The sequence below is a fragment of the Xiphophorus maculatus genome, chromosome 20 (genome assembly GCF_002775205.1).
Source record: "Xiphophorus maculatus strain JP 163 A chromosome 20, X_maculatus-5.0-male, whole genome shotgun sequence".
Classification (NCBI taxonomy): domain Eukaryota; kingdom Metazoa; phylum Chordata; class Actinopteri; order Cyprinodontiformes; family Poeciliidae; genus Xiphophorus; species Xiphophorus maculatus.
Genome location: NC_036462.1, coordinates 21705388 through 21729925, shown reverse-complemented (window position 1 = coordinate 21729925; position 24538 = coordinate 21705388). Strand labels below are relative to the sequence as shown.

The following is a 24538-nucleotide window of genomic DNA, read 5'->3' as shown; positions in this document are numbered from 1 at the left end:
ACAATAACATTAGTTGTTTTTTTTTAAAGGATGCACCAATCTACTTTTTTCACTTTTGATACAGACATCTGAGATTTAGCATCAGTACAGAAAATCTGTGCTGAATTGACTTAAAATGTTTCTTTTCTTTAAACACAGACATAAATGTACTGGATTTCAGGTTGCAGCAGTGCAGCACACTTAAATACAGCAGGAGCTCCACAAGCTTGGTCAAACATGTTAAAACAACACAACTTTAAAGTGTTCAGTCGGTGCAATTAGGAGCAGAACAGCCAAAGTAAAATAAATAATAAAGAAACAGAAACTGACAAAAACAATAAGTTGACTATCCTGGTAATATATGTATTAGAATTATTACAGATATCAATGTCAGGTTGGTGGATCTCTAGTTACTTTTTTAGTGTGTATGTTTTTTGTTTTTTTTGACTAAACAAAAGCTATCATTTAACTTGTTTAGTTACAAAACTTTAAATTCACCCAACTCATATTCTTAATAAAAGTTTGAATCCTTTTTAAGGATCTCAGCATGTCTTTGTTGCATCAAGAGTGGATTTCCTGAGCCGCAGCAGCCGAGGGTTAACAGCAGGATGAGGAGGAGAGGTGAAGGAAATAAAAGGATGCTATTGAATGGGCATCCACACTGATCTTGTGATTTCCATGCACACATGGTAATAAGGTCATATCTTAGCTGAGGAATGACTTGGGCTTTGCTCACAGGCGTCATGCACACATTGCTTTCCCAGTAAATACCTCAGGACATTAATTTTATTTATTGGAATGCATTTGTTCACTTTCTTTATGTGAAAGCTGTTGCTTCCAAAATGACCCAAACGATTCCAAAAAAAATAATACGGATGGAGTTTTATGCTAAAAGAAATGCACACAACACATACGGCAATAACATGTAAGAATATGAAGTAAAATAAAAGAGTTCAGAGAAGGAACAGAACCTCACAGGAAGGGGGTGGACCCAGACTACTGACTCCTCAGTGATGTCAGACGTGAGAGCAGATTTTATGGTAATTCAGGTTCGGGCCTGATCTTAAAACCAGTGAGGGAGGCGTTTGTGGGTCCTGTTTGGGAGTTGTGTTGGGATTCAGGACAACAGGGTGAGGATCTGGGCTCAGCGAAAAAACACAAAGACTACCAACGCAGGGATGAAGACTCTGGTGCTACTCCTACTGGCTTTCACATCAGCCATGGCGATTAGTGAGTATCCCTGAAAGTTAAGACAACAAAACGTATGCAAATATTTCCGTGTGAATCTTTATTTTTTCAAGTATTTACTCATTTTGTTTGCTCATGTTTTCTAACAAAACATCATTCTGTTTGTTCACTGTTGGTTTTTAATGGCTTGGACCCATAATTGAACAGCAAACAGACTGACTTCTTATTTCACGCTTGTTTCATGGTAACACAAGTTGCATTTTTGTTTAAAAGTGAGAGGATAGATAAACATTTGTATGCCGATTTTATGCCATTAAAAGATTTTGGCGTTTTAAAAAAAAAAGTTTCAATCTGGATTTATGAATAATTTCTGCCGTATAATCCATCAAACTGTGATGGATTTGAGAAATGATCTTCATATTAATGAAAGATAATTTAAAAGTCACTTGTTATTTTCTTTAAAGAGAGTTTTGTTTATCTGAAAACCAATAGTTTATAACAGGTTTGGGTAAAAGTGTGTCTGGGAGCCCTCATACCTCACACTGGGATTACTGGTGCTGCTCCTGCTCAGCTGAAAGTCACATGAAAGGGATTGAGGGGGATTGTGGGTCATGTGACTCCTGCTTCTGAGAACCCTCACCTTCATCTTTACCACCAATGAAACACCTTATCATCATCACTTTAAATACTTCCTGGACAGCTGAAAACAAACTAAATCAATGATTTTTCTTTCCTTTAGACGTTGCTTCCTTAGAGCACCGTTGTTGATGGGATTTTTTAATAAATTAGTGATACTTTTGCAGGACGAAAAAGCCAGTTCATACGTGACCAGTCCTGGAACTCTCAGATGTATCCGGTGTGGAAAGATGGAGACGCAAGGTTCAGAAACTGTTGGTCTGGTGAGGCCCGCTTAGCTCTTCTCTCCCTAAATACTATCCATCCATCCATCCATCCATCCATCCATCCATCCATCCATCCATCCATCCATCCATCCATCCATCCATCCATCCATCCATCCATCCATCCATCCATGTTGGGTACACCTTGGATTTTAATATATGGTTTAATATATTTATGTTTTACAGGAGGTAACGTGACCTTTGACCTTAAAAACGATGCGCCCACCCTGACGGGAGCAAAAGCAACCTTCACCATCAGCCTTAACTTCCCCCCAAACCAGACAGTGCTGCCTGACGGGCAGGTGGTGTGGGCACGCAACTGCACCGTCAACGGTAAGAAGCAAATAAAAATAGTTGTGAGGCCGTTAATAGGATTACATTTCAGCCTCTTTTATTTCCCTTCAGCATGTAGAGCTTATTATGTCTGGCGTTGTGATTGTGAGGTGAATGTGGCTGCTGTTGTTGCTCAGGCCGTGAGTATCAGGAGGGCCAAGCCGTTTATCCAGACAGAGGCGGCGAGTGGACCGGAGTTTTCCCTGACGGCACGCCTTTCAACAGGAGTCAGAACAGGAAGCCACGCTACGTGTTTGTGTGGAAGACGTTCGGTAAATCACCATGAGTCTGCTGGAAACGCAGATTAGCTTTTATTGTGTCATGGGTGCAGGATTTCATTGTGCTCTTTTTGTGCAACTTTCTCGTTGTGATGAATCCTCTAGAGTGCAACTTTAAATCTTTAAAATTGAAATAGTTTTCCTTCCTTTTAATTTAAAACGTTTAATCTCCACCAAAAAATTAGGAAAATATTTACTGTAAATAAAGCTGTGGAAAAATTAAAAGACCACTGCACTTAAACCAATTGAAAACCTCTTGGTTTTTCCACCAAATATTGATTTCTGAGTTAAAACATTAGTATTGTTGTTTCTAAATGATTATGAATTTGTTTTCTTTGCATTATTTTAGGTCTGAAAGCACTGCATCTTTTTTGTTATTTTGACTATTTCTTATTTTCTGCAAATAAATACCAAATTTTTGCTTGGAAGTTCAGAGACATCTTGTCAGTATTTCATAGAATAAAAGAACAATGTTCAATTTACTCAAACATATAGCTATAAAAAGTAAAATCAGAGAATCTGATCATTTTGCAGAGGTTTCCTCTTTTTTTCCAGAGCTGTATCCTGTTTTGGGATTTTTCTTTAGGCTTACAAGTCTCTTATGAAATAAATAAATCAAGTTCAATCTGAAAACACAATTTTTTTTATCCCTTTCAGTGACAGTGCAGCACCAGCTTTAATGGAGCAAAAAAAGATTTTTCACTCTTATTTAAAATCTAATTTAATGACATTAATACAGAGTGCTGTGAAAAAGTTTAAATCAGCTCTTCTAATATTTTGTTTCTAAGGAGCCAAACTTTCTCATAAACTTTTAAAGTGATTTCTGGGTTGATTTGGATCGTCCTCATTTTTATTTTTGTATTTCAGGGCGTTACTGGCAGGTGGCAGATGGACCGTCCTCCTCGCTCACCATTGGGACGGACGACGTCCCACTGGGTTCCTACAACATGGAGCTGGTCATCTATCACTGCCGTGGGAGAGACAGGTTCATCCCCCTCGGCTACGCCTCGTCAGTCTTCACCATCACAGGTGTCCTTCAGAACAATTTCCGCAATCTACTGTATACTTAGAAATAATAAATACTACCAACCAGTCATATAACATAATGTCTAAATGCTTTACTTTGTCATTAGATCAGGTTCCATTCAGTCTATCCCTTTCTCAAGTCAATGATGTCAATCAAAATGACCAGAACTTCATCCAGAACCAAGCCATCGCCTTCACTGTAGCGCTCCACGATCCCAGCCAGTACCTGAACAGCGCCGACATCAAGTTCAGCTGGGACTTTGGGGACAACAGTGGGACACTCATCTCCAGAGAGCACACCGTCACACACACATACCTGTCAGTAGGAGCCTTCAGACCTCAGGTGGTTCTGATGGCCAGCATTCCCTGTGGAAACCCCACAGCTGGTGAGACCTTACTCTGATCATGTACTCTGTAACACACCAGTATTATGTAAAATCAACTTTAAAACTTTATATCATGTTTTAAAGTTATGTAGTGTTGCTTTGATTTTCTTCAAGCATGTTTGGAAAAATCTTTTAATCTCTGGTGGCAGCCATTCAGAAAACTTGCTCTCAAAAAACACTTGCTCCCACTCAGCTTCTCTTTGGTGCTGCAGTCTCCGAACCGAGCTTCTGCCTCACAGAGCCTCTCCCCCGCTACTCCTCCACTCTGCTCCTCCAGACTAGCGACAGCAGCAATTAACAAACATCTGATGAACTCAGCCCAGAATGGTTGTAAACGGCATAATGAGAAGCGTTGCTGTGCTGAAGGTGGAATGTCTGAAAGAGCAGGAGCTTCTTAAAGAGTCAGAGGCCCAATTTCAAGACCATAACTTGCAAAGTCAAATTTCTTTAAAATCATGTTTGATGTGCAGCATTTCTATAACAACTGAAGGTAACATAGTTACTTGATTGTGTTTTTAAATGGCACTATGTGTCTGGAAAAAAAGATAATGCTGCCTCTTAAGGGTGAGCATACTTGTGTATCTTTCTTAAAGATAACTGGGTTTGCACTTTTCCTTCCAGCCGCTCCCATCGATGCCTCTGCTGGTCCAGCTGTAGTCGTTGTGGCCTCCTCTCCTGCACCTCCTGCTGCAGCCGAAGGTGAGGATGCTACAGCTTTGGATGTTACTGCAGCAGACTCCACTCCTCTCGACACCGCTGATGATGGAGAACCAGCCGCTGATACCGACACCGTGGCTGTGGAGGCTGCCTCCGTGGCTCCAGCAGGAGTAGATGCTGCTGTTGTTCCAGCAGAGCAGGATCCTGCCGACACAGGCGATGCTGCTGCAGTGGAGACGGAGGCTGCAGCTGGAGAGGTGGCCACTGTTGCCCCTGCAGCTGAGGAACCAGTAGAGGTGGAAGCTGCTGCAGAAGATGGCACTGAGGCAGCTGTGGAGGCTGTCCCCGCCGCTGATGCTGCTGCTGCTGCTGCCACTGATGCTGCTGCTGCTTCAGCTGTCCCTGCCGCAGAAGGAGAAGAAGCTGCAGAGGTTGCTGAAGCTCCCACTGTTGCACCTGTGGTGGATGCTGCTGTGCAGGAGGAAGCCAACGAGGCAGCTGAACCCGCGTCTGTGGCCCCAGTGGTTTTTCAAGACGAAACCGAAGTCCCTGCTGCTGCTGTTGACAACGTTGTCGCTGCCACTGCTGCCACTGAGGCCGCAGCAGCAGAAGGAGCTGCAGCTGACACTGAGGCTGAAGTTCAGGAAACTGAAAATGCAGCTGCAGCAACTGTGGCTGCTGCAGGTGATGATTTTCTATAAATTCATACAACTACAACACAGACTACAAAGTCAACCTTTGATCTACTATAGCACTGCTTTAATAACCCCCTTTATTTTTCACTAGGGGAACAAACAGCGGAAGCAGAAGCTGTTCCTGATGAGGGTGAAGTTCAAGCTGAGGTGGAGGCAGATCCAGCGCAGGTTGTCCTAGTTGTGGCCAAAAGACAGGCCCCAGCAGAAAGCTGCATAATCGACCGCTACGGCTCCCTCACTACATCTGTAGATGTTGTTCGTAAGTCTCATTCTGCAGTTCACATCAAATTTTACACAACACTACTGTGTTATTAATAACAAACTCAATAGTTATTTTTGTCCTTTGGGCCTGCAGAGGGAATTGATAGTGTGGAGATTGTTCAGATGTCCAACGTTGTATCGATGGCAACTGAGCTGGATCAGAACGCTGTGGATGTCACCATTTCCTGTCAGGGAAGGTTGGTGCAAACTTTAAACACTTAATTTAAAACATATCATAAATAATGCAAGTAATCATCCATTTGTCTATTTCAAAAATAATTAGTTTACTTTTAAACATGCTGCAGCTTAAAGATGAATGTGAAAACTGGAAGTGTTACAATCATGACATCTAAAACTTTTTTACGCACTTTTTAATGTGTAATTCCTTGTTAAATAATTATGACATTACTTTGCAAATGTATTCAAGGAACAGAAGATGCTCAGAGTAAATAGAAGCATAGATGGGGCTAAATAAATATCAATGCTGGTAAACCTGCTAAATAGTGCAGATGACTTTAGACTCAGGTGGAGATTCAGTTTACAGTAAAAACAACAACCCTGGGGCGTGCCGTGGTGGCGTAGTGGTTAGCGCGACCCGTATTTGGAGGCCTTGAGTCCTCGACGCGGCCGTCGCGGGTTTGACTCCCGGACCTGACGACATTTGCCGCATGTCTTCCCCCCTCTCTTTCCCTGTTTCCTACCAACCTACTGTCATATAAGGGACACTAGAGCCCACAAAAGACCCCCTGGAGGGGTAAAAAATAAAAACAAACCTAAAAAAATCACATCCGGAGCAGCAATGGCATGTCTTTGTTAGAATGGTCCAGTCAAAGTCCAGATGTAAACATTTTTACAGTTTCTCCATCAATTCTAACTCAAATTTGAGTTTTTTTGACAAAAAATTGGCAAATGTTTCAGCCTCTAAATTTGCAAAATTTACACAGTCCAAAAGGAGAGGCTTTTAAAAAAAAAAAATCATATACCAACTCCCTTCTATTTAACAGTTATTATTGTCGGTCACATAAAATCCCATTAGATACATAGAAGTTCATTATTCTAATGTGACAAAAATGTTCCAGAGTTATGGCCAGTCCTGCTGAATCTCTGATAGAGTGAACAATTATCTCAAGATCATATTATAGTTATTATTCTCAGACCAATGTCTTTTTTCCTCGCACTGTGTTTTTTCTCCGTAGCTTGCCCAGTGAAGTGTGCACGGTCATCTCTGATGCTGACTGTATCACACCGGTTCAGACCGTCTGCGGCGCAGCCTCGCCCTCTCCAGACTGTCAGATGATCCTCCGCCAGTTCTTCAACGACACAGGCGTGTTCTGCCTCAACGTCTCCCTGACTAATGACGTCAGCCTGGCTGTGGCGAGCGCCAGAGTCAATGTGGCAGTAGGTGAGCATCAGGAAAAGCCATGAGCAGCTACAAAACTTACTTCTGAATGTTGTTTAATTTCATTTGATTCAATTCATTTCAGCCTCTGGTGGTTCCCCAGCTGGAACTGCAGCCACTGTACTGGGAGTTATGGTTCTCGCCTGTGTTGTTTGTTGTATTGGGTTGATGTACAGGTGAGTGATTAAGATCCAAAATGTATCAGATAAAGATTTATTTATTTATAGAAAGATATTTTTTTCCCCTTTGAACTAATTTAGGGGATGTCCTGATTATTTTTCTTTATTATGGATGCAAATCCAAATCATTTAATACTTCATAAAGTATTAATTAAGCAGAGCCATGACGTGAATGACTTTAAAAACATACACAGTAAAATAATACAGCACAATTGCTCTTTCCTTTAGCTTATTGTTTCGTTGTATTTCCTTCTAATTCATGTAAAGCACTTTGAATCGTCTTGTTGCTGAAAATGTGCAATATAAATAAATTTACCTTATCTCACCTTACATTATGTACATTAGTTTTCTGATTTTTGCCCCCAAATCAGAAAATACTTATTTATTTAAAACCAGTTGAAAAACATGCTAAGCTAATGTTAGCATGTTTTGATATGACTCATTGATAATTTTGCTTGAGGCAAATTTTCTTGTATCTAATTCATTTGTTTTTCCTTTTACTGTTGCTACTTCTGCTGTGAACATGAGCAGAACAGACGACCTGACACAGACAGGCTGCAGCAGCCGATTCAGTCCCTCTGTCACTGTGAACATTATTCTAAAGGGTGACTCTCACAGCAGCCATTTCCACGAACCACTGTAATTTCCTACAGTCAGTATTAACCCTCTGTGTTTCCACTCCATTAAAAATACAATATTAAAAAAAAGCTCTGGTATGGAGCTAGCACTTTCAATGCGTAACATTTTTAAACACAGCTGTGGTGTGTTTAAAAATGTCAAGTTTCACCTAAGAAAAACATATTTTTGAAAATGTTATAACACTCTGAAGATCATGCTTTGTGCTGACTTGAATTGTAAAGGAGTTACAATTGTCAACATCTTTTCACAGCTATAGAGAAAAATCCTCAGTACAGAAAAGAAAATCTGCTTCTGAAAAGAAATATGAAAACTTCTGACAGTACACTGGAAACAGCTATATCCTTTTCTTGTTTGTTTGTTTGTTCAACATTTCCATCCACAATCAAATACAAAATTAACTTATAGTGAGCAGATTTAAAAGTATAGAAGACTTTAAAAGAAATGTTAATTTTTATCCCCTTTAAATGAAGTTGAGGAATAAGCTGGATTAAAAAAAACTATATTATTTTGATAAGGGATGTCCAAAGGGTGGTCTGTGGGCCATTCACTGCCCTCTGCTTACTTAGGTGGAATCCACATTTGAAATTATTACACTGGTGTTTTATTGTGGTAATATTCATTACAATGTACTTTTTAAAAAATACAGAAGAAGCAGGATGTAAAAAAATAGCTTTGCTTTTTGCAAATTACCATTAATAATGTGTGGACAAGACTTAAAAAAGTAACACCAAGCCTTCTCCTGCTAAGAACTGATTCAGGACTATGTTAACTCACACATGGAGCTGCTTTATTAATGTCACACACTACAGGAAGAAATATCTCTCTTTATTTTATTTTATTTTTTCACACATAAACCATCTATGCCGGTGTTTCTGAACAGACGGTTCAAGCAGTACCAGCCGCTGACGGAGGAGCGCGGCGCCGGTAACGGCGGCAGCTTCGTGACGTCGGTGCCGTTGCTGCTGTGGAACCTGCTGAGCCGACAGTCACCGGGCGAAAGCCGCCCGTTGCTTCAGGGAAGGATTGTCTGAAAATGATCACCAGTTCATGTACGCGACATGTACATACTGTGCTAACACATAGGCCTTATATATGTGACACCAGTTATTAGATCATCTGTAAAAAAAAAAAAACAAGAAACAACAAAACAAAACAGAAACACTTCAAATTTTATGGACCCATCTTCATGAATAACAATCAGGTGTCTTTTCTGTAATATGGAAAATTATTTATTTGTCCTGCATCATCTTATAAATGTCACTTGTAGTTAAAACAAGAAGTTTAATCTGTGGCCTACTTATTTTAACCTGCTAACAAATCAGTTTTTATTCATTTTACTTCTAAACAAACAAAGTTTGTTACAGATAGTATTATCTGTGCCACCCTAAAGCTAATAAAAATGAAAGATTATCACCATTTTTGTTTCTTTAATGCTTTTTAATTAAGTTTCTGTGTAAATGGTTTAAACAAATCACACGTGAAAGGAGTAATGGGCTTTACCTCACATCAAAGTCTTGCTATTGAAATTTTACAACCAGACTTTTTGCGACTGCAGGATTTATTTAGAAGACTGCTCACAGTGCTGCAAGCAACAAACTAGCTCAGTTTGTGAAATGATAAATAGCCTTTCACTCATGATTACACAAATGTGGTTTAGCTTTTACATTGACTGATGCAGAGCAGAACTAAAATCAATGGGAACAGGATCAACTAGCATCAATTTGAAGTTGCCTTCAAGCCTGGAAAAAGTAAGGAAACCCTAAAAGTGCACTCATCCGTTTCTCTGGATTAGTGGTCTAAAAATATGCATATTTTTAACCCAAAAATCAACAAAAAGCAGTTGTTGTTGTATATATATTTAGCAGAGCTGTCCACAGAGGACAGGTAGTGAATTAAGTCCAAGCAATTTGACATCACAGATGTACAGCATGTGAGTCATTTCCATAATAGCAGCTAACAGTATCCAACAACATGCAACATTTATCCAGAATGCTCAATAACAAGAAAACAAAACGAAATTCTATAAAACAAATAGCTCTCCATTGGTTGTTATATGCTAAAAAAGAAATGTTATCTTTTATATTTGAAGGAAAAGCTCATTGGAGTTCTGAACTGAAACTTTTCTAACCTGCTGTAGCAGATAGCTGTGCTGCATATTATTATTATTATTATTATTATTATTATTATTATTATTATTATTATTATTATTATTATTATTATTATTATTATTATTATTATTATTATTATTTTAAGCCCCTTTCTTTGCTTTGGGCTTCATGTAAAGTCTCTTTAGGCTGTAATATCCATCAGCCATCACTAGAGGGGAAGAGTGTCTTCATTCTTGTTTGTCAAGCAAAGAAATATAACTTTATGATTTAAAATTATCTATAAAATGTTTCTACCTTTAAAGAGTTTAATATATATATATATTTTAAATTGAATTAACTATTTAACTATACTGAATTATGTTGTTTTTGTGTGATCTGTAGTAGAAGATCTGCATGTATTTTATGACACACTAAGTAGATATTTATTGGTACTAAGTGAGAAATATATTTACTTTTTACCATTCCATATAAAAATATATGAAAAATGTATTAAACTATGTATAAAACTGCATCAGGATAATGTTTTCTACATATTATGCTTTTACTTCACCACAGTAAATTCTTGGTGTTTTAAAGCATCAAATTATTTATGTTTTAGATACTTTTATTTCACAATAAGTAAATTAAAAGAAAAGTTACAAAGAAACAAAAATATGGTATTTTTAACTATATTGTAAGGAATTACACAATTAGCAGTAAGATATTAAGCAGGAACTAGTTTAATGGGTAACCATAATACTTAAAGGGTTATTTGAGCTGAATGTGCAATAAAATATTTCTTACTGTGATCTGTTATAGACTTTAAGCAGATTTATGATTATGTTATAGACTACTTATAGCTTATAGAGCAACAATGCACAATGCCCGATGACACACTGCAGTGCAGGAATAAAACTGACGTCACTGCAGCAAAATATTTAATGGAAGCAGCTTTGGCCTCGGCACACTGGTGGAAACAAAGAAGCAGAGCAATGAGAAAGTAAAAACTGATTTTTCATAACATCAATTTAAAAGAAAATTAGGTATTTTACCTTTTCAATCATGTTGTCTTATCATTTATTTTCATATTTTTACAGATAATTATTCCTTATTTTTGAATTTTCCAGGTAGGAAGGATTCCAGTAATAATATAACAAGAGATGACGTAAAGAAGCACTTATATCAGCATGTGTTATTAATATGTTCAGTTTTCCTCTGTGTTCCTTAATCTCTCTTTTTAATTACACTACACATGAATCTCCACTCAACATACTTGTGTAACCTGCAGTACTCCATTACAGTAATTGCCTAACAAGGCCATCCATCACTCTCAGCTATTAACATGTCTCTCTGCCATGCATGGATTAAAAAGGGTTCAGCCGTCTCTGTTCGCCTCTGAATCTATAACAGCCCTTCTGGGAGGCCATTCTTTCTCTTCTCACAGACAGTAGATGGTCTCTCCGCCTCAGCCAAAGCATCCATGCAGCTTTTAGTAGGTCAGTGTCACACAGTGCCGCCGTCATTAATAACAGGGCGAGCTGGAGCGCAGAGGAAAGACTTAAAATGTGTTGTTCTGTTGTTATTCGATTTACTTTAGGAAAATGTCGGGTTTCTGCAGTGGCCAAATTTGAGATGAGTCAGATAGAGGACATCTCCCCGGAAGCGCTCATTAATCTGAGCGACTTTTGCAGCTCGCCACTCCCTGGCAACAGATCTGAAAGGGATGTAATTACCTTCATCTGTCCCCAGCCCTGCAGAAACCTTCACTACAATGGAGCCCAAAGTAGCACTGCTTCAAGCACGCAGCAAAAGTATTCATACCCTTTAAACTTTTCCAGAAACTTCAGCTTATGCCATGGAAATATAATGTGCTCAACCAACACAAAGCATCAAGTGGGGGGAAATGATATATGGTCGTGTTTCTATGATACCTGAGTAACTAGTTATACGTACTCTTTTTTGAAAGAAAAAAAAGAGTAACTAAAAGTTGCTTTTAAGTATTTCTTCTACTTGAGAAAAATTTCTGGATTCTCTATCCACTGAATGAAAAACAAACTTGTTTTAACCAAAAGTTCACTGGACAAAGACACAAACCTGCAGTTCTTCTTAAAGTTTCATTTGTTTTTTATTGAAAGAAACTCATTTTGAAAAAAATATATATTTTGCCTGATTTTGTTATTTTTTGTTACACATATGTATTATTATCATTTTGGTACTTAAAATGCCAAAATTTCCACTAAATTTTATATTTTGATCTGTCTGATGATGCAATTTTAAAATATTAAGTGATTGGTAATTTGATCAGTTACTCAGTATTCCAGTAGATTTTTACCAAATACTTTTTCACCCTTACTTTAGTAATTTCTTGAATGGCTACTTTTTACTTTTACTAGAGTAAAAATATTTTTGACGTAGTGCCACTTTTACTTGAGTAAAATTTGAAAACATTATACTCCTAAAAAAAACCAACATAACCAAATGTCTTGTCGTGACATTAAGAATGTGAGTAGTGAAACATATAAAGTTTACATACACTCTTTATGGACATAAATATCACATATACTTTGGGCTTAAATCAGCCTTTTTCAAACTGTGGTCTCCTGTCCACTGGTGTTCCGCGGACTCTGGTATAATTCTGGTTAGAAATCTTCTGAATGGAAAAGCTTATTTAAATGAGTTTGCACTGAATTTTGCGCTCATTTAAGAAACTTAATGTTAGTCTTAAGAAAAGTCTTAAATTAGCAGGACATGCATGTATACTGTGTAATAGATATATTATGACTGGGATTGCATCAACAAACTAGGAAAGTGGAAAAGAGTAAAAGAAAAACGCACAATACAACAAAAAAGTCATGAAACAAAGTGGGAACAAAACCACACAGTATTCAACAAATACCTTTAAAAATTCTTCATATGTGACAGATTTAAGTTTGAAAAATGATCTAGAAACCACACAAAATTTATGCATCGTCACTGATGCTTAAGCAGATGTGATCTTCCTTTGGAGACGACTCCCAATCCATTATTACAGAGGAATATTAAGTGGCATCATTGCCCCACAATAAAATCTTTCTTGTATCTTACTTTACCTTGTGACTGATGTATGTACATTTCTGTTTCTATATAAAACCTAACACACACACACACTGTTCAGTGTATTGAAATGATAACAGATATTTCACCCGACCGTGTCAAATTACCTGAATTGGATTCCTGGCTCCTGTGGGGTTTCTAAGAGAAGCAGGGGGATCATTTGCTAATGGTGGCATCTGGCCAGGGTTGGTGTGAGTGACACAAACCACTAGGTTATTTTGTGTTCTTTTGCTTGCATGTAAGTTTATGTTCCTGGAGCGTGGACTGCTAAACAAGGACATGGAAACTCAAATGACCTTAACAATGATGAAAAACCCATCAGAGATGCTATAAAGGCAGGATGGAGGAAGTGAGGTTCTGCCCTGAGCAGACAGATGAGTTGGAGGGGGAGGGAAGGAAAGGAGAGAGTTACTGAGCATAAAGCAGGTTGATTAGATTACAGAGCAATGTCTAACAGGCCATTTGTTAGACAAAGAAACAGACGTGGGCTGTGGCTGCCATGCAGGAGGGAGAGAAGTGTGCATGGATGTGTTGGAGTTAGACCGAATAAGAAATAACCAGAGAGCTGAGGTGGGACCTCATGGGCAGAGATGAAACCAGATTTTAAATTCAATTACAAAATTCCAACTTTATAATAGATTTCATCCAAATGTGCTTACATGTGATTATGTTAAGTTTGGAAATACAACAGCATGAAGCATCAATTGGGACACAAAGGGAGGAAATCACCACACCCAGTCAGCACAGAGCATGCTCTGTATGACATCAACTAAGACTGTCTGCAAAAAAAAACCCCATCTCACTCTGAAAGGTGAGCAAATGTGAAATCAGTCATCTACATTCATGCGTCACAAGGTTGTAAATAACAAATATTCAGTAAAATCATCAGTGAATCATTTTAAACTCTCTGTTCTAGTGCAAATGACTTTATTATTGTGACCATCAAGTCTCATGAATAAACAATACTAGCATGATTTACTAGTTCCCACTGGGTTTTTAAGTAATGCACTCCTAAAGGAAGGAGAAAAGACGCCTCATTCTCAGGTGTTAAGGGGGAAATATTAATGATTAAAGGGTAATTTTGAAGAAACATTTGGAAACAGACGGTTACAGACCTGCAGAGACTCTGCTCAGGAACTGGGAAGAAAGTGATGGTGGAGTCAGACTCTCTGCAGTCTTTACTTCAGTGGCTGTGTCTCCACAGGAAGGCGGGTTATGGGTTCGGTTCAGCTCTGCGGTCCATTAGGGCGATCAGTCCTGCCTGACCCGTCCTACTTCCTTTTTCCAACAGAAGTTTTTCCAAGAGTTTGGTTCTGAGCTCTACCGGGACGTAGACTTCTACATGGACCGTGTTTCATTCAAAATTGAATAAATATTGTCATAAATTAATATTGTTATTAGTTAACAAATACTCTCAGACAAATAGATGTCCCCATGAAAAAAAAACAACAAAAAATTGTGCAAATATTTTTTTTAATGGGGAAATTGTTTTGACAGTCGCAGTTTTATTTTTTATTTATATTAAGATTTATTCGTGTATATATTTCATAGTTTCTTTATTTCATAACGGTGTTTTATTTAAATGGTTGACCAACACAGCTGAGAGTGAAAATTTTTATCTTGTTGCTTTAACAATCACCTTTTTAATCCAAAGAGGAAGTTTTGCTCTCCCTCCAAAATAAAACTTGTCTAGGTTCACAAAACTTACTTCCTAAGTATTAAATGTATAATATCTATTTTGGTTTTGTTCTACTATTATAATAAAACAACAACACAATAGGATGATATAAGATAATAACAGGCACTTTATTACCTATTATAAATTATGTTTGTAGCAGCAGCAGACAAAGAGACATTTAGACAATTATTATAACAGTAGAATGAACAATTTAGAAAAAAATATTATGCAAATTAAATTTGATTTATACACTTTTTGCTATTGCTGGTGTAGAAAAAAAAACAATATTGGATAAAAACTTACAAAAGGAACTCATAAATGCCCCTTTTCTGTAGGGAGGTGTGATAGATCAGCATTATCAGCTCTATCAGTACCTCTGATGTTAGCCCATTTTTAAGCATAAGTTCATCTTTATTTCTATCTGATCATTTGTTCATGTTTTCAAGCATGTTAAGATTATTGCACAAAAATATGCATCTTTTGCATTCCTTGTTTATGTGGTTTATTTTATACTTCTATCATCTTTGAAATAAATAAATAAGTAAATAAATAAATGTGTTTTAGGAGAAAAGGGTGTTGGCCATGTTTAATTTGTTTTTCACAATGTCCAAAGCGTAGAGAAATATATATAATATTAGTAGAAATATGGGTTATTTGCCATGATAGCAATTTTAATATTGAATATCAATATTGGCCCAAGGAGAGATGTTGATTCATCTCTCCTTTTCTATAACCGCTATTATGAACATAATTGCTTGTTTCTGTTTAATTTTTTGCTCTTTTTTTTAGCTCCTTCCAAGTGGAGTTAAAACACTGCATGTGCCTTTACGGCCACCGGATGCATATTCCCGTTTTAAATGAGCTAAGTTCATTTTGCAGAATAAATAATCAAATCTAGCATAAGGAATCGTCTCAGATGGAGAGATTCAAATAAAGGTGACATTTTCTGCTGGCGCATCTCATAAAATCCTAATAAAACACTTTTAAGTTTCTGATTTTAGCTCAATAAAATGTGGAGAAGCTGAAAGGTTTGAATACTTTTGCAAGGCACCTTGCTTAACTGAAACTGGTTTGTTTAATGTCACTGAGTGTGTAAACTTGTAATGACAACAGCCACCGCCTGTTCCTGGTGTCGTCCTCGCATCCTGCCCCGACATGAACTCATTGAACTAGAAACCCACAGCCGACCCCGCGCGCAAATGGACTTAATGGTCTGAAAACGCCAATCCTGACTGGGATTACTGGCCATGGAGCTTTTTCCAAAGGCGTAAAATAACTGCAGAGTCATGGCGCCGACCCAGACGGCCGGAATATCAATAAAGTATTCCATTACTGTAAAAGGAGAGTCCGACACAGAGGCGAGAGGCAGGGAGACAAATGGACGGGGAGGAAAAAGGAATCAAATAAAAGCGTCCAGGAAAATCAGTACAGGTTAGGATTTCAAATCCCTTTTTGGCATTAAGCAATGAGTGCGTATGTATATGCTGGGGAACAAAAGATAAAACTAACCAGTTAATCAGCTGAAAAAGTGACAATGAAGGAATCAATGTGCGATGCAAGGAAAAGACAAAGTTAAATCTGGCTTAGAGCAAAATTATCTGATGAAAAGGATGGAGAAGTGTTGATAAAGATCTAGTTTGCAGCAGCAGGAAGGAGAGAGGCAGGTCCTGTCTGCGAGGGCAGGGAGTGGCCAAAGCATGCATGGTGATGAGGGATGGAGAGAGGAAGGCTTGATGTGGGTGGGGTGAGGACAGCTGAGGGAGGGGTGAGGGCATAAAAACCTTCAGCTCTCCTCAGTCTGATGTCCTGTTGCTTTAGGAGCATCTCAGAGCCTCCACTTCTTCCTCTTTTCTCTGCGGTAGAGAGAACCAGCGCAACCATGAGCCACTCTTCGGTGACCTCCACCTCCTACAGGCGCACCTTTGGAAGCCCTCACCCCATCTCCTTGTCCTCCTACTCTCCCGTTTCCTCTCGTCTTCCCATGTCTGGAGGCCGCTACGGCCGGTCGGCTTCGCCCGCGGTGGCCGCCCGCTCCACCACCTACCACCAACAGCGGTCCCGTCCCGCCCCCCAGGCCCCGCGCCTCTCCTACGATAAGGTGGACTTCACCCTGGCCGAGGCCATCAACCAGGAGTTCCTGGCCACGCGCAGCAACGAGAAAGCTGAGCTGCAGGAGCTTAACGACCGCTTCGCCAGCTTCATCGAGAAGGTACGCTACCTGGAGCAGCAGAACGGGGCCCTGACTCAGGAGCTGAACCAGTTCAAGGGTCAGTACCAGCACGGTCAGCCCAACCGGGCCTCCGAGCTGTTCCAGGAGGAGCTGAGGGAGCTGAGGCGCCAGATGGATGCAGTCGGCAAGGAGAGGGACCAGTACCAGCTGGAGAGGGACAACCTGGCCGAAGACGTGTCCCTACTCAAGCAGAGGTTGGTATGAACGTGACGCACACTGACAGACCGCTGCATCCCACAGCATTATGCTGCCACCACCACCAACATTCGGTTTCTGTGAGCATCTAGGAGACAAACAGACGCCACACATAGATAGAGAGCATTTTGCTGTTGGTGTTTTAGGGCGTGGCGCTCTGGCAGCAACCTGAAGCAGGACGCTGCAGCGCATGAGGAGCGCAGACTGCAGCCATGCACGATGAAAATACGTTTTTACTGAAGTAGAGACCCACAGAAAACAATAATAATAATGTAATTCAGTTTTCTTAGGGATAGCATCTGCTTAAATGACTCAAGTTGTATATTTTTAGTAAAATATTCAATTGTGATAATTTAATCAGTTTCAGCAAACCTACATTTTCCTCAATCTTAGCTCTCTTTCTATTATCATGACTTTCCAGGCTTGCTATGAGGATTTTAGCATCTCAGCGAAATCAATCCAAGGGCAATGAAACACCATCCAGCAAGCCAAATATATCAATAGCCTACAGAATCTGAATGCATTATGCTTAAAACGTAGTCGCAAGCCAATTGTCACATCCTTTGACATGGAGGTTTTGCTCATATTACGATGGTGGTGATTTGTGCAGCTCTAAATTTGACCAGATCAAAACTTGGTGTTGTGGAGTGACTGAGGGCGGAGGGACTGGTCACAGGGTGGGGCCAGCTGAGGGACAGGAAGGGGCAAGAAGAAAAAGGGAGAGGAGACAAGATGAAGGTAAAAAAAAAAAAAAGATTTCAGAAAGAATAGCGTCAGGAAAAAAATCAATGTGACTCAATAACTCCATTAGTTGTGTTCCAGTGTCCTTCTGTTGGGATGGTGCCAGACAGCCCATTAGGACAAAAACGGCCCCGTGACGCACAGCATGAATAAAAGATGAGAGCAGAGGGCAGTCTAATACTTTATGTCCACCTCTACACCTCGACACACACACACTTCTAATAAGTCAGAAAATGAAAGAAACCTCCTCAGATGGTCCATTACCGTAATTGGATGAGGGTGAAATGAATGAAACACTTCCTGATTCATTTAATTTGACATGGACTTTGGATAATAGCACTATAGTTTTATAACAAAATTATTTGCACTATTACAGAAACGTTATATTGAAATAATCTTTTGGGATTCCAGACAACAAGTGTGTGTATATGCAGCCTAATTTGGTTTGTGGATCTGACCTTAGTGAACTGCAGACAAGCCGCATTAGTTCAACAAAGCACCTGGTGGTCCCAGTGGGCGCGCTCCCAAAATGCTTTTAGCAGGGCGGTAAATTACCAGATTGATCCAGGAAGCTTTTCGCCATCTGATGCCCTGGCACCACCTTTGACAGGAAGGTTCACACAGCCAAAAAGCTTTTATACCACTTTCCCTTTCTTGAAAAAGAAAGTACAATGAGATTTTAGGGTCCTGGAGGAATCCATTTAATGTTTTTTTTTTCTGCTCGCAGGTTGGAGGAAGAAGCCCAGAAGAGGGCAGACGCTGAAAGTAATCTGGTTGCCTTCCGCAAGGTAAACACAGAGGTCACTCAATGAGGATTATTGTATTCTTTCCAGGGTTTATCTCTCCTGCAGCATGTTCCATCTCCAACACTTCCATGCTAACGTCACTATAATATATATATATATATATCTATAGGAGCAAATAACAAGGTGTCTAGTTAATTATATTTATTTTTAAAAAATGAAATGAAATTTGATATAAATCGGAATCAGCAGGATATATATCAAATAAAAGAAGAATATATCTGTACTGGCCAAAAGAATACTGATTGATGAACGTCCATAATTGGTTTAACAATAGTGCTAAAAAGATGTTTTAACTCTTCCTGAGTTCAAACTTTAGTTTTGTTGTTTCTAAATGAATATGAACTTGCTTTATTTGCATTATTTGAGGTCTGAAATCACTGCATCTTTATCATTATTTTGACCATATTTCTTTTTTTTGCAAATCAATACACATTTTTTTGTAAAATCCGAGAAACTGATCATTTTAAGCAGTCTCTTAATTTTTTCCAGAACTGTAAGGTGAAACAAAAAAGAGAACAGAGAAAATTAGTTAGAACGCAGTAAATGGAAGAGGACAGTGACTAGACAGTCTGAGTAATATACAGAGAATGAGAAAGCAATCCTCAGCTAGGGCATGAAGTATTCTCAGTCAAATGCTGCTGCATAAGCTCACAAACACGTTGCAGAACAATGGAAGAAAATAAAAATTAACCATCATACTTACAGCTGAGAGTAATGCAATAACAACTACCAAGAATGTAGATTAAGATTTTTCTAATCTAAAACAGAATGGTAAGCCAGACTCTTGTAAAATATTTGGGATTGTTAAAGTGTATGAGACTGATGATGAAATCAAGCTCAAAAGATGTAAACACCAAAAACTTTCCAATATGTACAATATTATGTAGAAAACCGAGCTTGAAAATGCTCAATAAGACGCCATGTTATGAAAGAAAGATGCTGAAAATGACTGATTTTAATCAGAACTACATGCATAAACACAAGGTCATGATGTTTTTCATTCTGACATTATTTGACAGAAATATGAAGGATCAATGTGGCTCTTTGGTTTAAAAGAAATTTCAATAGAAATGATATGATGCAAATTAGTCACATATTCCTGTGTTGCCTGGATGGTTGTGCTACATGTGTGTGAAACCACATGGGAGAGATGAAAAACCACGGGAGGAGACTAAAACTCCTGTTAGCTTCTGGAGTTTCATTCTCACACTTTAACTTGCTTTTTTCTTCTGGAACAACCAGGATGTGGATGATGCTACGTTGTCTCGTCTGGAGCTGGAGAGGAAGATTGAATCTCTCATGGATGAGATTGAATTCCTGAAGAAACTGCATGATGAAGTAAGTGATCCACTGTAGAAAAGTACTTTTTCATGGTATTTGTGCAATCTCGTAGTACAAATAAATAAACATTACTCCAAGTTACACTAATTTTAACTAAACTCTAAATTAACTATTTTAAAATATTTGCCAGAACTGGACCGTTACTACCCAAGACACTATATAATCAATTTGAAGTAGAAAATACTTATCAGTTTAAAGTAAGTGAAACTTCACTTCAGTTTCACCTGAAAGTGAAAAAAGGTGAATTTTTCTGTCTTAGTGCATAATAAGCATGTGGTAATGTCCTTTTTTATTGCTTTGAAATTGAAAATTAGGTTTTTGAAGCTGTCTCATATTACCACATTCCCTCCACAACTCGTGTTTGTTTGCTTCAACCTGTGATGTCACACATAAAGTAGAGGTGAACATTTTTGACACAATGCAATAAGAACATACAGTAACTTGACAAAAAATACTTATCTGTGTCCAGACTTTTCAAACTTTCAGACATATATTAATTTTATGTGCGTTTGTTCCTTTTGTTACTTTGGAAAACACGTCGCTGTTTCAGAAAACACAGCACCTCCTACAGGCAGAATTAGGAGCAAGTTTTATAAATGAACAACTTGGTCATTGTGTATTTCTCTCTACTAGATAATGTCTGCTTTCACTGAATTAAAAATAACAGGCAACAACTTCTAGTTTTGACAACAGGAAAGATAAAATGCAAGTATTCAAAATTAGCATTTTGTGTTTTTATACAAAAATTCAAAAGCACATTATTTTTAGTCAGTGGGAATGAGCGCCCCCAGGTGGTAACATCCACATTTAACACTTGAACACATTTCTGTTCACAGAGGTGAATGATGATGATGACTGAGTTTAGTGTCTGATTCACATTAAATATTTATTTTATTTTAAAGGGTTATTTATTGATATTTTAAAGCTGTCTGAGATGTTGGTCAGACCTCAACTCAGTTTTTCTACAGCAAAAAAAGAATCTGTAAAATTCAATTTGAGATTAAGAATCCCTTGTTCTGCTTGTAAAAAAAAAAACCTCACAAAATTATTTTTCAATGCTTTCTTGACATTAGGAGCATCTTAGATTGAGATATCTAGCCATGCCAGGACTGAATCATTTTACTGTGTCTATGGATGCTTTAAAAGGAAGTTTGAAAAATGGGATTCTTAGTGTGTTGTATTGTAGAACTCAATCTGCCATCCATCAAATTAAGTAATGTATAATATGTGAATTTTGTTTTAGTTGTGGCTGTTTCTGATAAGATGTACTGAATTAAAAGATGTTTTGCAAATGGGCGTGTGCGATGCCGCAGATGTTTGCCGTTGGTGTCATTAATGCAGAAATCAACACTGATTTGTGCCTGAATCCATTTGTTTTGAATGCTTCCCTTTGCAGGAGATTCAAGATGTGCAAGTGAGTGTCCAAACCCATCAGCTGAAGATGGAGGTGGACAGCAGCTCCAGGCCGGACCTGACCGGTGCTCTGAGGGACATCAGAGCGCAGTATGAAACCATCGCCATGAAGAACATGCAGGAGTCTGAGGAGTGGTACAAGTCCAAGGTGGGATTTACACTGTATTAAGTATTTTTAGTCTAGTTTCTAGTGCAAATATCTTGGTAAACTTGAAATAAGACAAAATAACAGAAGTAAAGTCTCAACAAGATCTAGGAAATTGTTTTAAGTCATTAATTGCTTATTATTGTTTTAAAAAAAGATTATTTCACTTATGACCAGACATTTTCCCCATGTTATAAATGATCTGCCAGTGGAACTAATACTATTTCATCAATATTAAAAAATTACTGACTTAAAACAATATCTTGCTGAAATGTTACTTGTAAGTTAGGCTTGTCTTATTTTAAGTGAACTAAGATATTTTCACTAGAAATTAGTATAAAAATGCTTGGTAGTATTTTGTGGTTTTGCAGGGTAGGTTTGTGTGCGTAATTTATTTTATTTTTCTGGCAGTTTGCAGACTTGACTGAGTCTGCAAAGCGCAACACTGATGCTCTGAGGCAGGCCAAGCAGGACGCCAGTGAGTCCAGGAGGCAGATTCAGGCTCTAAACTGTGAAATTGACGCCATGAAGAACACAGTAAGAGCAAACGCAGACCCTGGTTTCTACATGTAAATTCATTATTCCTTTTTTTAAACAATGCTTAAAGTCGCTTCTCCTCTTCTCTGTTTCCAGAACGAAGCTTTGCTGAGGCAGATGCGTGAAATGGAGGACCAGTTTGGCATTGAGATCGGCACCTACCAGGACAATGTGAGCAGACTGGAGGATGAGATCCGCCACCTGAAGGAGGAGATGGCGCGCCACCTGCGGGAGTACCAGGACCTCCTTAACGTCAAAATGGCCCTGGACATTGAGATTGCCACTTACCGTAAGCTGCTGGAAGGAGAGGAGAGCAGGTGGAGCTGAAAACCTTTCATATCTTAACTATGGACACAATATTCAACATATTTTAGACAGTATATTTTATAATAAAAATTTTTTACCTCACAGGATTTCTGTTCCAATCCTCAATATCGGTATGAGCAACCACTTTGGTGATCGAGGTAAGACGTTTTTCACTCTTCAAACTAGATTAGATTAACAGTTGAAATCTAATCAAGATTAATTTCTTGTTTAGATGCAAGTTATTTTGTGATCAGAAAAAAAGTATTTTAAAAATATGCATTTTTGCCCTTTTTCCTGTCGGTTCACTGTCAGATGAAGGTCACTAGAGCCAATAAAATCTTTAAAAAAAAAAAAAATGCATTTTTTGAAACTGAAATTACAAAATGATGGCAACGTTCTTAAGCTCAAGTTTGCATAGCCTTGTATTCATTCATTAATTTTATTGTTTTCAAAGCAGCTGTTTGTTCATCTCAGAAGGAAGATTTTCTGCCCCACTACTTTAAGGATTAAATCAGAAAATCAAACTACATTGGGCCCATTTTCTTAATCTATTCAGCTTCTTTGTAGTTTATCAGGTCCGTCTGTGATTGGTGGTTTGTTCTTCAACTTATCAATTTATGTCTTTGCTGCAAAGCTCTATCTAAATATAAATTCTTACACTTTATGTACAGTTCTGGAAAAAAATTAAGAGACCACTTAAAATGATCAGTTTCTCTGATTTTACTCTTTATATGTTTATGAACATTGTTCTTTTATTCTATGAACTATTGACAACATGTCTCTGAAATTCCAAGAAAAATTTAGTATTTATTTGCAGAAAATGGTGAAGAAGATGCAGCTCTTACAGACCTCAAATAATGCAAAGGAAACAAGTCCAGATTCATTTAGAAACAACAAAACTAGTGTTTTAACTCGGGAAGAGTTCAGAAATCAATATTTGGTAGAATAACTTAGAGGTTTTCAATGGGGTTCAGTGCAGTGAGATCTTCATTTTTTCCAGAGCTGTTTATAAAAATGAAAGATTATGACAGCAGCTTTATGTCGCTCTTGGGTCTGACTGTCTTTACAGACTATGAAAGAGCGCCGGTCCTTCCGGACACTCACGGCAAAAAAACTGTGGTGATAAAGACCGTGGAGACTAGAGATGGAGAGGTAGAAGGATTTATGACATAATCTCATGATTAAATTCTGAAAATCCATTTTTCTAAAACGTGTGCTTTCTTCACCAGGTGGTGAAGGAATCCAGGAGGGAGAAGGAGAGCGACTCGGGAAAAACCGACAAGGACGAGTAAATGTAAACTGTGATGACAGATGCCGTGCCATCATAGGAACAAAATAAAGTGAAAAGAGTAGAAAATAATAATTCTGGCAAATTTAGTTTTCATTTCCATTAGTTAGGCTGTGTGTCATTGTCTAGCAATGTGCTGTCTCAGCATAGGTGCCGCGTTGGATGGATCCCTTTGGACAGAGTCACTTTGGTGCTATGGAAGCGATTGATGAGTTGTTCAAGTCCACTTTACTACTGTACCACTCGAGGCCTTGATTTACAGTTCAGTCCTGTGGAAAACTGGACAACCGTGCATTTACAGCAGTGAAGTGAAGTACTGACTGAAACTGGTGGCTTAGATAGGAGATGTTTGTAGCTGGAGTTATGTTTGCCTTATAGTAACAAACCTGCTGACACTGCCCTCTGGCCAACACACCTTAAAACACAGACGGAGATTATTTAAAACCGTTGGCTTTTGTTTTAGAAGCTTTGCTATCCTCTCACTGTTCAATAATGTGGATTAGTTCATGAACACGCAAGACAGAAAGAAAAAAATGCTGACACTGAAAATATGTCCGACTAGACTTCTGCAGAATGTGCTTTTCAATGATGTGTGACTCTGGCACGAATAACGAAAGAATACGAATGTGCAAATAAATATATCTGGAACAAATGTTTGTCGTTTGTCTCCTTGAACACTTTTACAATGTCAGCTATTTTACTTTGTGTTTTTAATATCCATGAGATAGAGTAAAAGAGGATTTAGAGAGCATGGTGAAA

General features: G+C 38.4%; 2 protein-coding genes across 3 annotated transcripts; both read left to right on the top strand.

The window, feature by feature from the left end:
* Positions 1-1060: 1060 nt before the first annotated feature.
* LOC102223560 (melanocyte protein PMEL) lies at positions 1061-9335 on the top strand. 2 transcript variants are annotated; one of them, XM_023353517.1, is made up of 12 exons: positions 1061-1209; positions 1971-2066; positions 2253-2399; positions 2537-2671; positions 3545-3706; positions 3811-4089; positions 4711-5430; positions 5533-5700; positions 5797-5899; positions 6899-7104; positions 7187-7277; positions 8800-9335. In XM_023353517.1, exons 1-12 carry the CDS (start codon positions 1158-1160, stop codon positions 8948-8950), a joined length of 2310 nt encoding a protein of 769 aa, XP_023209285.1. In that variant the 5' UTR covers positions 1061-1157; the 3' UTR covers positions 8951-9335. The 2 variants fall into 2 exon arrangements, with proteins under 2 accessions (XP_023209285.1, XP_014326209.1); XM_014470723.2 differs by having other exon boundaries at positions 5545-5700; positions 8800-8950.
* A 7235-nt stretch (positions 9336-16570) lies between these two features.
* prph (peripherin) lies at positions 16571-24431 on the top strand. The gene is made up of 9 exons (XM_023325609.1): positions 16571-17201; positions 18671-18731; positions 19992-20087; positions 21487-21651; positions 22060-22185; positions 22282-22502; positions 22597-22649; positions 23561-23643; positions 23721-24431. Exons 1-9 carry the CDS (start codon positions 16579-16581, stop codon positions 23781-23783), a joined length of 1491 nt encoding a protein of 496 aa, XP_023181377.1. The 5' UTR covers positions 16571-16578; the 3' UTR covers positions 23784-24431.
* The last annotated feature ends 107 nt before the right edge of the window (positions 24432-24538 follow it).

What these genes read in the sequence shown, in the direction of transcription:
- LOC102223560 (XM_023353517.1), top strand. Translation starts at nt 1,158, where the DNA reads ATGAAGACTCTGGTGCTACTCCTACTGGCTTTCACATCAGCCATGGCG. An exon ending in ACGCAACTGCACCGTCAACG is followed by an intron (nt 2,400 to 2,536) that starts GTAAGAAGCAAA and finishes GTTGTTGCTCAG; the next exon opens with GCCGTGAGTATCAGGAGGGC. An exon ending in CTGTGGAAACCCCACAGCTG is followed by an intron (nt 4,090 to 4,710) that starts GTGAGACCTTAC and finishes TTTTCCTTCCAG; the next exon opens with CCGCTCCCATCGATGCCTCT.
- prph (XM_023325609.1), top strand. Translation starts at nt 16,579, where the DNA reads ATGTCCTGTTGCTTTAGGAGCATCTCAGAGCCTCCACTTCTTCCTCTT. An exon ending in CAACCACTTTGGTGATCGAG is followed by an intron (nt 22,650 to 23,560) that starts GTAAGACGTTTT and finishes CTGTCTTTACAG; the next exon opens with ACTATGAAAGAGCGCCGGTC. An exon ending in TGGAGACTAGAGATGGAGAG is followed by an intron (nt 23,644 to 23,720) that starts GTAGAAGGATTT and finishes TTTCTTCACCAG; the next exon opens with GTGGTGAAGGAATCCAGGAG.